The sequence below is a fragment of the Triticum urartu genome, chromosome 4A, assembly GCF_056163025.1.
Source record: "Triticum urartu cultivar PI428250 chromosome 4A, HENAU_Tu73, whole genome shotgun sequence".
Taxonomy (NCBI): Eukaryota; Viridiplantae; Streptophyta; class Magnoliopsida; order Poales; family Poaceae; genus Triticum; species Triticum urartu.
Window position 1 is genome coordinate 543,983,954 of NC_141876.1, and position 11,870 is coordinate 543,995,823.

The 11,870-nt window shown below is 42.9% G+C and overlaps 1 protein-coding gene across 1 annotated transcript; it reads left to right on the forward strand.

The window, feature by feature from the left end:
• Positions 1 to 289: 289 nt before the first annotated feature.
• Positions 290 to 5,037, forward strand: LOC125554862 (cyclin-B1-2-like). The gene is made up of 3 exons (XM_048718255.2): positions 290 to 427; positions 527 to 627; positions 4,583 to 5,037. The coding sequence occupies exons 1-3, from the start codon at positions 296 to 298 to the stop codon at positions 4,815 to 4,817; spliced, it is 468 nt and encodes a 155-aa protein (XP_048574212.2). The 5' UTR covers positions 290 to 295; the 3' UTR covers positions 4,818 to 5,037.
• The last annotated feature ends 6,833 nt before the right edge of the window (positions 5,038 to 11,870 follow it).

Below are 11,870 nucleotides of genomic sequence, written 5' to 3' on the forward strand. Positions count from 1 at the left end.
CGACCGCTAGGGGCGGCAACTTGCGGTGGTCAGAGCATGAGAGGAGCAGAGAGCAGCGGCGCGTCTGTGAGGGAAGATGACGGCGCGTCCATTGGAGGCGACCTCGGGGCAGAAGGGGCAGAAGGGGCGAGAGACCGGTAGGCGGCGGTCTGGTGGTGGTTCGCCAGGCGGCAGGGTCGGTCGGGCACGCGGGGATCGAGCGCCTCCCTCCTGATGGCGTTGAGCGTAGCGGCACACGACCCCAAGACAACAGAGAGAACAGAGAGAGGAAAAAAACAGAGGCTCAGCAGCGGCGATGGCGAGCGGCGGCGGTCTGATGATGAAGAAGGAGCTCGGCGAGACCCACGACGTCCTCCGCTTTGGCGCCAACGATAGCGTCCGCGGCGACCTCGCGCCGGCGCACCCCGTCCAGGCCACCATCCACAAGGTAAAAACCCTCCCCGATCCGCCCCCGTTGGTTCCCCCAAACCCTAGCGCGCGCTGAATCGGAGTTTTTTTCTTCTTCTTTTGGTGCGCGCGCGTGCAGGAGGCCAAGTTCTGGGACGAGAAGAAGAAGTTTGGGACCGAGGCCATCTACGGATCGGCCTTCAACATCCGCAGGGATCTCGACGCCCAGATCCTCTCCAGGTTGGTTCTCTCGCCGCCCCCCTCCTGGAAATAGGTTTTGTCTGACTAAAGAGCTACCGGTATTAGATATTTTTTTAGCGGTATGATCTGGGAGCTGCAGTTGTTGGGGTCGTCAATTCGACCTTACTTTTGTTTTGTTGAGCAAATCAGGGCCCCTACCTTCAGATTATTACATCTAGAAGCGCACACGCTTAACGCTTGTGAATGAGAGTTTTACAAATCAGAGCACAACGAGTGCATCCGGAGTGGTTGATGCATTAGGGAGAGAGGGGGGAGTTCAGTTTTGCCAAATTAATAGAGAGCCTTCATCTTTTTCTGCCCCGGGCACCCATATTTTGACCAAATTCACACATTGTTTCATGACTGGAGGTATATTAATGTCATCAGGGACCTTTCGATTCCTTGCAAGCCAAATGGACCAGAGAGTATATGGTTCGCTGTTTTTGTCTCACGGAGAAGCTTGTCACCCGTGTTAAAAATGCCAGCCCATTCTTTCACATCATCTAGCCTTATGCCCATAAGGCCCCATATATGTTTCATCCTGATGCACTTCAGAGTTAAATGTGCAACCGTTTCTTGGTCGTTGCATCCAAAGGGGCAGGTATCACTGTCGTCGAGTCCCTGCTTTTTAAGGAGCTCTCTGACTTTGATCTGGTTTCTGATGAGCGTCCAGGCAATTTGTTTCCCTTTTTTTTTGGTGACAAGCAGTCCCAAATACATCGATAAATGAGCTCAGTACATCCTCCAAAATTCGTAAGCTGATGGGATTTCCTGACTGAAAATTCCACGAAGTGCTTCATTCTAAGAGCTCGTTTATCCAAGGATCAAACCTTGAGATAGACAAAACTGAGGAATTGAGCTAGAACCTTGAGTTCTCCGGGCCTGGCTTTTATCTTGTGAAATATCTTTAGTCACTTCCCAAATCTCTAAGTAAAATGTGTAAGTAGGCTGGATAAATCAAATGAATTTGGATACAGCAGGTTGAGATCGATAAAAGTGAAGTGGACATGACTGCAAGGTTTAAATTCAAACATATTTGAATTTAATTCAAATGGGTAACTAGGACTAGGTTCTAGAAAGTGCCCAAAAATGTTGAGATTTTTTTGTGGAGCTTTGATAAATGCAGAAAGATTTATGGGCAAGGATTTGCGGGATTTCAGATGGCTTTAATTTAAACAAGTCATCTTTAGTGCTGCTGGACTGTAACAGTCAGACATACCATCGACCCTAAGGCTCTTTTTTTAACATGCTATGAGACGCTAATGCTCTTTTCCTGATTAATGATTGACATGCATTTCTTTTAGACTTTATTATCATGCTGGATTCTACGTTGTTGTGTATTTTGTTTGACGGGACAACTAGTGTTCTTTGTAGTGAACTCACTATGGGACATTATGCTTATGATTGGAAAAAATATATATTAAATTTGTTTCTCCCGTTGCAACGCACGGGCATATGTATAGAAAGTCTATTAATAACCCGGGGTGAAGAATAAGTAATTCTTCACCCTGGTCCATCGACCAAGCCAGCCATACTTTCGGTCCAACCACGCCACGGTCGTGAGATGGGAAAAAAAACCACCGTCCCGTGACTGTAAAATTACAGCATGGTCGAGCTAATCTTACGTTTTGGAGGTTGACTCAAACTAGCCCACCTCCACGTCCTTTTCTAGTCCGCCGCGAACAGTTGTTTTTAGTGTTTTCTAAAAATAAGAGGCCGCGAACGGTTTTGACAGTATTGACGGCAAACGGCGGCGCGGTGCTCCACGGGTTGGCTCGAAGGGAAGCCGTCGGTGCATGGCGGTGTGCTGCTCGGCAGTGTGGTTAGAGGACGGTTGGCTCGAGGTTGTGTTCGTCGCTGGGCAGGTGATCTGGCGTGATGTTTGGCGGCTGCCTAGGTCTTGGGAGGCGCCATGATTGGTGATCGCGGCGCAGCTTTGGGTTGTGATGGCGATGTCATGAAACTGCAGTGGGTGGTCGTGCCTAATCTGCTCCGTGTGTGTAAGTCCATGGGAGGAGGTGAGCATCTTCAATTCTAATGCTCTCTTTTACAAATTTTCATTATGAAGGGTTCAGTACCAGATTTGCTGTGTTGTCATTGTTATCTGGGAGGTGATGATGTGTTTTATTTTGCAAGAGCTCATGGAAGAACCGGGAGATCAGTTGTTAGTCACTGTTGTGCTTCTTCCTTTCTGAATAATCTTGGGGAGGGCCAATGACAGAGTTTTACATCAGTTTTTGGGGACAGGTAGAAAACAGAGAAGGGAGGGGATAGGATCGAGCGCCCACAGATGAAAGCTGAACCCAAACCGTGTTTCCTTTTGTTTCTTATTAGGCCCTTGTGCTCCTGGATTTTTTTTTTTTGGTCTAATGGCTGTTACTTGGTGCGTGCGATGGGAGGTCCAGGAAGTACTTCTCAGCAAAAGCAATTCCTCTGCATGTGGCAACAAGATCCAAGTAGATTGCTTGATAACCGACTATAGGATTCATGCCTCTTCTAGCCTGAACTTAGTAAGCTGCGGAAATAAACAATAGAAATGGTAAAGAACCACCACAGGGATATGTAACAGTGGGAGTTTTGAGTACTATCTGGATGTGTTCTCAGTTCTTTTCTGGTATATATGCTTGTGTGCCTCTCCTACGTACATGGTGTTTTTTTGGATAGGTTCGTGAGATACAAGTGGATGATATTTATGGATTGCACTTGGCTTGTCATGTGTTCATGACTGCCTGTCAGAGCTGGTATCCTCAGCAAACTGTTTTTGCTTCTTGTAAAGCGGGGTGTGACAATTTTGTCTAAAGAAGTAACTTAGATACCACCTTATGTGCCGGTGTTTGTGTTCTTGCATGTAACACTCTGTAACTGCTTCTTTGGATCACTCTCTAGTGTTTGCACTGTGGTGGGTGGTGGTCGATTCGCAGCACCGGAGCAGTTGTGCAGGGTCGCGGGTGGTCGTCGATTCGCAGCACCAGAGCAGTTGTGCAGCGTCGCGGGCGGTCGTCGTGCAGCGTTGCTGGTGGTCCTCGGTGTCAGGCTACGTTGACTGTTGACTTGCTTGTTGATGTGGTCTGCATCTCCTCCCACCACGATGGTCGGCAACCAGGCCTTCGCTGCTGGAGCTCTTCAGTATCGCCCCCTCTACATAAATTTGCAGGAGTATGTGTCCATTTATTCCCAGTATGGCTACAGTTAGTGAAAGTAATTTAGTTATTTGAATTAAGATCATGTCCCAATAGGCATAGGCTAGGCATTGCTGTTGCAGTTTTGATCTCCTCCTCCAATTTATTTGGTTTGGTTGTAGCTGTCCTTCAAGGTTAATACTCAGATTTAATATCTTTTTGCCCAGTTCCTATGTGTTGGAGCAGAACCCTTCTTTGTTTTTGTTGATAGACCATGTCATTATTAGTTCACTTCTACTCGTCGTGTAGATTCCATGGTTGATGAAGGAGGGTTTAGTACTGTCATATACCATGTAAATGTTGCCTAAAAGTTTTTTTCCTCTATAAATGAAGCTCTTCATTTACGAAACAGAAAATATTTAGTTTTCTGCCCATAACTCTGAATCTTTATTAACTTGTGGCTTCTTGCTATGGTCGATTTTTGGTTACTACTAGTGTGTTGAATGTAGACTGTTGGCTTGTACAATATTATTTATTATGTTCCATCAAAAAAATATTCCCTGTAGAAATTTTTGTCAAGGATGTCAATTATCATGTCAAGCCTTTAAGCTCACAATTTTAGAGATATATGTTTACTTCTTGTTTAGGAGGAGAAATAAGAGGTTCTAAGGTTCCTTTTGTTCTTGTATAATTCTATTATTTTTTGTTCTCTTTTGTTTACTACTTCAGTCAAATTCAGAAATTACGGTGTGTAAAACCTATGTTTTTCTAGTCTATTTTGAACGATCTTTTTTGTATTTTTCAGAGTGACTAATTTACAATTATTTTATTCACAGAGCCATGAAGTTTACAGGCACTACTCCCAGCAGGGTTAAGAAAATCCATTTTCAATGGAGTCAATATTCTTTAGAATTTCATTTTGATGACTGTCAGGGTCAGGCGCACCAAAGGATGGACTGTGGTTCCATGTCCAAAGGGACAATACTGGACCGGCAGATGAGCGGGCTCTTGCTGATGCAACTCCTTCTGCTGCTCATCAACCTGTCGTTTCATTCTCTCCTCCTCGGCTAGTCCGTCAAAGGCCACCAGATGATTTCCGAACAAGAAGTTTCCTGCAAAGAGATGGGAGAGGGCAGCGACACCCAGTGAACATAATTTTGTTGATCCTCCAGCAAGTGTGACCAAGAATGTTGGATCAAAGCTTTGTTCTGGAAGTTCTAATCGATAGTTTCTGTATTGCATACAAAGGGTAATCAATGCTGGGCTAAAGATCTCTGCTACATGTTCCATGGGTTGAATATAACCAATCATGTTGCTTATTTTTAGGAGAAGTTCAGACCTGTGAGAAACCAGATGTAAATTACAAAGCTGCTCCTATTTATATATTTGTAGATGTTCTTTATTGTGCCTAGTTGTTGTAATGTAATTTCTTACGACTGCCAGAGCGGTTCATTTTATTTGCATCATCCAACACATTTAAGTTGTCACTCGAAATTTTAAAAGGTTTGCCTATTACTTTGCTGCTCTGATTTATTTTATACAATTTAAGTTGGGTTTTAATATGTTTTTGGTGGTTTGATGATGTTGTTATCTGTTAAAGTTATCATATTATGGTAACTGGGAGAGTGATGGCCAACCATTCATTTCCTTTAAGGCAATATCTACCATGTTCAGATATTGACAACCAGTCCACCAAGGAGTTGATAAAAGGCTAGGGGTGTAACTTTGACGTGCAAGCACTCAGAATCACCAATAGTATTAGGAAATGAGCTTATATGTAACAGTCAAGAAGTAACAGTATGGATCATACTCTGACATGACCTTACACCATACACTTGCTAAACCAACGGTGCAAAAAAGAAAATGTCTCAGTATAATTGTGATGCATGAATATGAAGCAGCAATGCAGACCACATAATCACCAGCGGACATGTCATTCATGTGCCAAAGATTCCAAAGAAAGCCAGTACTACATCCAACAATCGTCAAACAACAAAAAATGCAGCAAGAGCACCCACTACATCCTCTCCCTGGAGCGTTATGAGCAAGTCTAGCTAAATACAGGGGAAAAGATATATGAATCAGCTGCGTTCTGAAGCACCTCGAAGCAGAACCATGACTGCTCGCCGAGACGAATGTAGGAAATATGTTGTGGTCTACCCCCTATTCCTCCGCGCTTTTCCATGGTGCCGCTCACAATCGCATCTCCAAGGCTAGGGGGTAGGGACCTTCTTATACTGTGTTTTCAAAGAGTCCGCCTCTTATACAGTTATAAGATTCCTAGTCTTTAAACTAGTTTCCGGATAGAGTCCAGATCAAACTACCAACCACGATATAATTTGTCTGTTAGTGGATCCTATCCGTTGAGTCCCTGAAGCACGCGCCTGTGAGCAACGCGTCATAATAGAGTATAAATTCCTCTAATTATGTAGATCAACATTAGGGCCGTAATCTAATTACACGATCTAGCTTCTTCCAATTATCAGCGTACCCGGGTAGTCTTTCCAATATATAAAGCATATTGTATTCCACCGATAATTGACCGGCTTCCTTAAGCATGCAACACTTAAGTACATTCCAGCAAGAGTAATTCCATGCACAAAACACATGTATAATTCCATATGAGGTATTCCGAATATTAATGATAATAAGTATTTGAATATAGTTGCAGGACACATAATCCTAACATCTCCCACTTGTCCAAAACGATCATTCAAAAAATTCGTAAACCCATAGCTTGAACATGTTTACCAAATACCACCTGATTAAGTGACTTAGTCAAGGGATCAGCAACCATATCAGTACTAGGTAGAAACTCTAAAGAAACAGACTTAAGTCTATTAATTACATCACGTATATAGTGATACCTTCCCTCAATATGTTTGATCTTGCTGTGGAACTTGGGATATCTGGAAACCTTTATTGCAGCCTGATTATCACAATACACCACCACTGGTTTGCTAGCACTCTCAACAATCTTCAAAATCGAAAGAAATTCCTTCAGCCACACCGCCTCCTTCACAGCTTCGGACACAGCAATATACTCCACCTCCATGGAAGATAATGCCACTGAATCTTGCTTCTTACTACTCCAAGATATAGCGCCACCAGCTAATGTAAATAGATACCCAGACGTAGACTTCCGGTCATCCAGATCACCCTGCCAATCAGCATCAGTATAGCCCTGCAACTGTAGATCCGTTTGGTTAAAACAGAGTGAATAATCCAGTGTTCCTTGAACATAACGAAGAGCATGTTTAATTTGATTCCAATGCCCAATTCCTGAATTCATTTGATATCTACTCAACACTCCAACAGTATAGCACAAATCAGGGCGTGTGAATAACATGGCATACATCAAAGATCCCAAGGCAGAAGCATATGGAGTCTTCTCCATTCTCTTCTTTTCCTCAGGAGTTTTAGGACACATACCCTCACTGAGTTTAATTCCTATAGCCATGGGCACTAAAGCAGGCTTGCAGTTTTCCATAGAGAAACGTTTAAGAACAGATTTTAAATAATTCCTTTGAGACAAACCCAAAGTACCTTTATTCCGATCTCTAAGTATTTCCACTCCTAGAACATAGGAAGCGTTTCCCATATCTTTCATTTCAAATGTAGAAGATAACCAAGTTTTAACTTCTACCAACATTTCCTTACTACTAGAAGCAATAAGTATATCATCAACATAAAGTGACAAGAGTGTAAAATTTCCTCCCACTATTTTAAAATAAACGCAATGATCTCCTTCCATCATAGAAAACCCATATGATGTGATAGCATCATCAAACAAAATATTCCATTGCCGTGAAGCTTGCCTAAGACCATAAATAGATCTATTTAGCTTACACACTTTTCCCTGATTTTCCTTTTCAACAAAACCATCAGGTTGAGACATATAAATCTCTTCTTTCGAATGACCATTCAAGAAGGCAGTTTTAACATCCATTTGATGAAGTTCCAGATCAAAGTAAGCAGTCAACGCAGCAATAATACGAATAGAAGTAAATTTGGCTACAGGGGAAAAAGTTTCCACAAAGTCAACGCCTTCCCTTTGTGTGTACCCTTTAGCAACCAACCTAGCTTTGTATTTTTCAACATTTCCAGAAGCATTCAGTTTCCTTTTAAAAATCCACTTTGATCCAATTGCCTTCCGGTCATTAGGTAGATCAACTAATTCCCAAACTTTATTCTTTTCCATGGAGTTTAGTTCCTCACGCATGGCTTCCATCCATAACTTTGATTCTGAACAAGACATGGCATGTTTAAAAGATTTTGGTTCTTCCTCTAAACTAGAAGTTTTAGAGTATACTTCCCCCATAAATACATAATAATCATCAAGGTATGATGGGGCTGCTACATTCCTCCCACTTCTCCTAGGTAAACTAGTTATGGGAGTCTCAACATTTACATTGCCATCAGCTTGGTTTTCCTGATTGTTAGAATCAGTTTCAACACTTGTATCTAACGGGTTTGTCAATAATTCCACTCTCGCACGTTTTGCACGGCGAGGTGTATCTTGATCTAGAAAAATGGCATCTCTACTTTTAATTAACTTCTTCCTCTCTGGATCATAAAATCTATATCCATTTGAACCAGAAGCATATCCAATAAATATTCCTGGAAAACTCTTAGGTTCCAGTTTTGTTCTTAGTTGACTAGGTACTCTAATCTGTGCATTGCATCCCCACACTGCTAAGTTCAACAATGTAGGTTTCCTCCCTTTCCATAATTCATAAGGAGTAGAACTAACAGATTTAGAAGGTGAATGATTAAGCAAGTAAACAACAGTATGAAGAGCCTCTCCCCAAAATGATAAAGGAAGATCTGAATATGCCATCATAGACCTAACCATATCCATTAAAGTTCTATTCCTCCTTTCAGCTACGCCATTTTGCTGAGGAGTATATGGTAAGGTATAATGGTGAATCATTCCATTTTCCTTGCAAAAATCATCTAATATTCCTGATGTGTATTCACCACCACGATCAGTTCTAAGCACCTTGATCTTTTTGTTCAACTGATTTTCTACCTCGGCTTTAAATAACTTGAACATGTCGAAACCTTCCGACTTATGCTTAATTAAGTAAACATAACCGTATCTAGAGAAATCATCTATAAAAGTAATGAAATAGACCTTCTGCCCAAATGTAGGTACAGACATCTCACCACAAATATCTGAATGAACAATAGCAAGTGGTTCAGTAGACCTTGACGCTTTAGGAAAAGGCGCCCTGGTCATTTTTCCTACAACACATGCCTCACAAATGCCGTAGTCTTCCCACTTGAAGTTTAAAATTCCAGAACTAATCAGCCTTTTAATTCTGTTCTTTGAGATATGACCCAAACGAAGATGCCAGAGATATGATTCTGAACAATTATTGTTTCCATCTATATTCCTCACTACCGAGTTCTGTTCAGTCACCATACAATCCATTCTATCGATGTCCATAAAATCCTCAATATAGTAGAGACCATCAAATCTATTTCCTGATTGAACTAAATTTCCATTCATCAGTATTTTAACTTTGCCATCTCCAAACAAGACCTTAAAACCAATAGATTCCAGTCTAGAAACAGAGATTAAATTCTTTCTCATGCTAGGGGAATAGACTGTGTCTTTCAAAATTAATTTTCCTCCACCAGGGAGTTCGAGTGTATAATCACCAATGCCCAAAATATCAGCTTTTGCAGTTGTTCCTAGATAAATAAATCTAGTTCCTTTTGGTATGGGTTTTAAAGAGGTGAAACCAGCACTATTCCTTGCAATATGTGAAGTGGAACCAGAGTCTACTACCCAATGATCTGAAGCTAAAGTAGTAAACAATGATTCAGAACAAACAAATAGATTGTACGTACCATCAGGAGAAGAATTATCCTTCTTGTGGCCCTGATGCTTGTCCTGCTTGTCCTGGTGCTGCTTCTTAGACTTGTCATCTTGTTTATAAGGCTTCTTATTCTTGCACTCAGTTCTAAAATGCCCATACTCTCCACAACCATGACATCTAAATTTCCTCTTATCAAAACTAGAGTTTGGACCTCTTCCATTATGATCATCCCAGTTTCTCTTCCTGTTGATTTTGTCCCTCAAATCACCTCCTTGATGCTTCTTCTGCCAACGCCTCCTATCTTCACCAAGGTGTAACTCCTGATGATGTGACTGTCTCTCTTTCCCTTGTGAAGTTTTCCTATCTTCTTCCATGAGCAAATGATGCCTCAAATTGCGCATGTTCAGTAATCTTTCAGAGTGACAGAATGATACTTTAAATTGTTCCCAAGTGTGCGGAAGTGAGTTCAGAGCCACCATTACTTGCACCTCCTCAGAAAAAGGATAGCCAGCATTTTTCAATTCCTCATTCAGCACACACAACTTGTTTAAGTGCTCATTGATAGAAGTATTATCTGCCATCTTAGACGTCAAGAATCTGTTCAGCAAACTAAGCACTTCGATTAAAGAAACTTCACCAAAATCCTCTTCCAGCCTTCTCATAATTCTGTATGCAGCAACCTCTGTTTCATATTCACCTGCCAACGAATCAGACATGGAACAAAGAATAAAAATCCTAGCCTTCTTATTGTCCTTATTCCACTCCTTGAGTTCTTCTGCATAATTATCCTTTTCCTCATCCGAAGCGTCATCAGCAGGTTTGTTAGGCTCAGCGGTCGAAATCACATACTCAATATTCTCAGCTGTAAGCAGAAACATCATCTTCCTTTTCCAAACAGTGAAGTTTGTGCCATCTAACTTGTAGTTCCTGAGCAACTCAGCAAACACGCTATTGGAAGCCATCTATCCACAAAGTTCAGAACAGAAAGTTGAATCGGAGCAGCAGTAGCAGATGAGAGGCCTGACAAATTCCGAGCAGTCGTTGGCGAATAGCTCGTGTACCTGAGGACTCGTCGAGGTGGATGGCTTGGAGCGGTGACGGGCAACTAGAGGAGAGCTTCCGGCGGAGTGCGGCTGGAGATCGGGCCGCCGGCGGAGTCGGCGACTTTGGGGCGGTGGCTGTCGGCGAGTTCCCGGCGTAGGTGAGCGGCGGCTCCAGACGAGTGCAGCATGGCAAGGAGAGAGCACTGCGGGGCAAGGCGACAGTGCGGCGGCGCGAGACGGGAGCGGCGCGGCGAGGCGAGAGAATCGATTTTGGAGCGATTTGTTTGCGGCCGAGGCGTCCTTGTTAACGGAGCGCACTACAGATCAATCTAATTCCAAGTTGGACTTGTGTGGACTCCCCTGTGTACAAGCTGACCACGGTGGATCCGGCGGAGTACGCAACGGAATTGATTCCGGATCGAATCGAGTCGACGACTACGTCGTTAACTCTAATCGGATCTGATACCAATGTAGGAAATATGTTGTGGTCTACCCCCTATTCCTCCACGCTTTTCCGTGGTGCCGCTCACAATCGCATCTCCGAGGCTAGGGGGTAGGGACCTTCTTATACTGCGTTTCCAAAGAGTCCGCCTCTTATACAGTTATAAGATTCATAGTCTTTAAACTAGTTTCCGGATAGAGTCCAGATCAAACTACCAACCACGATATAATTTGTCTGTTAGTGGATCCTATCCGTTGAGTCCCTGAAGCACGCGCCTGTGAGCAACGCGTCATAATAGAGTATAAATTCCTCTAATTATGTAGATCAACATTAGGGCCGTAATCTAATTACACGATCTAGCTTCTTCCAATTATCAGCGTACCCGGGTAGTCTTTCCAATATATAAAACATATTGTATTCCACCGATAATTGACCGGCTTCCTTAAGCATGCAACACTTAAGTACATTCCAGCAAGAGTAATTCCATGCACAAAGCACATGTATAATTTCATATGAGGTATTCCGAATATTAATGATAATAAGTATTTAAATATAGTTGCAGGACACATGATCCTAACAACGAAGCCATCCCATTGCGGCCTTCTCGCGTGGGACGGTTGCTCCAGTGAAGGCATCTCCACGCAGAAACGAGCTGTCTCACCACCGGCCGCGGCGACTACTCTCCGGACAGGGCGCAGCGGCCACGGCGCATCCCTGCGCGAGGCTCTCATATGGCAGCAGTCCCTCTCCGGGAGATGATCCGTGAAGTAAATTTATGGCATGCAATCCATTTTCTTACGTTGCATGTAGC

Coding starts and splice junctions, on each gene's coding strand:
- LOC125554862 (XM_048718255.2), top strand. CDS start 296: ATGGCGAGCGGCGGCGGTCTGATGATGAAGAAGGAGCTCGGCGAGACC. Junction 428..526: donor TCCAGGCCACCATCCACAAG/GTAAAAACCCTC, acceptor GCGCGCGTGCAG/GAGGCCAAGTTCTGGGACGA. Junction 628..4,582: donor GACGCCCAGATCCTCTCCAG/GTTGGTTCTCTC, acceptor TTTTATTCACAG/AGCCATGAAGTTTACAGGCA.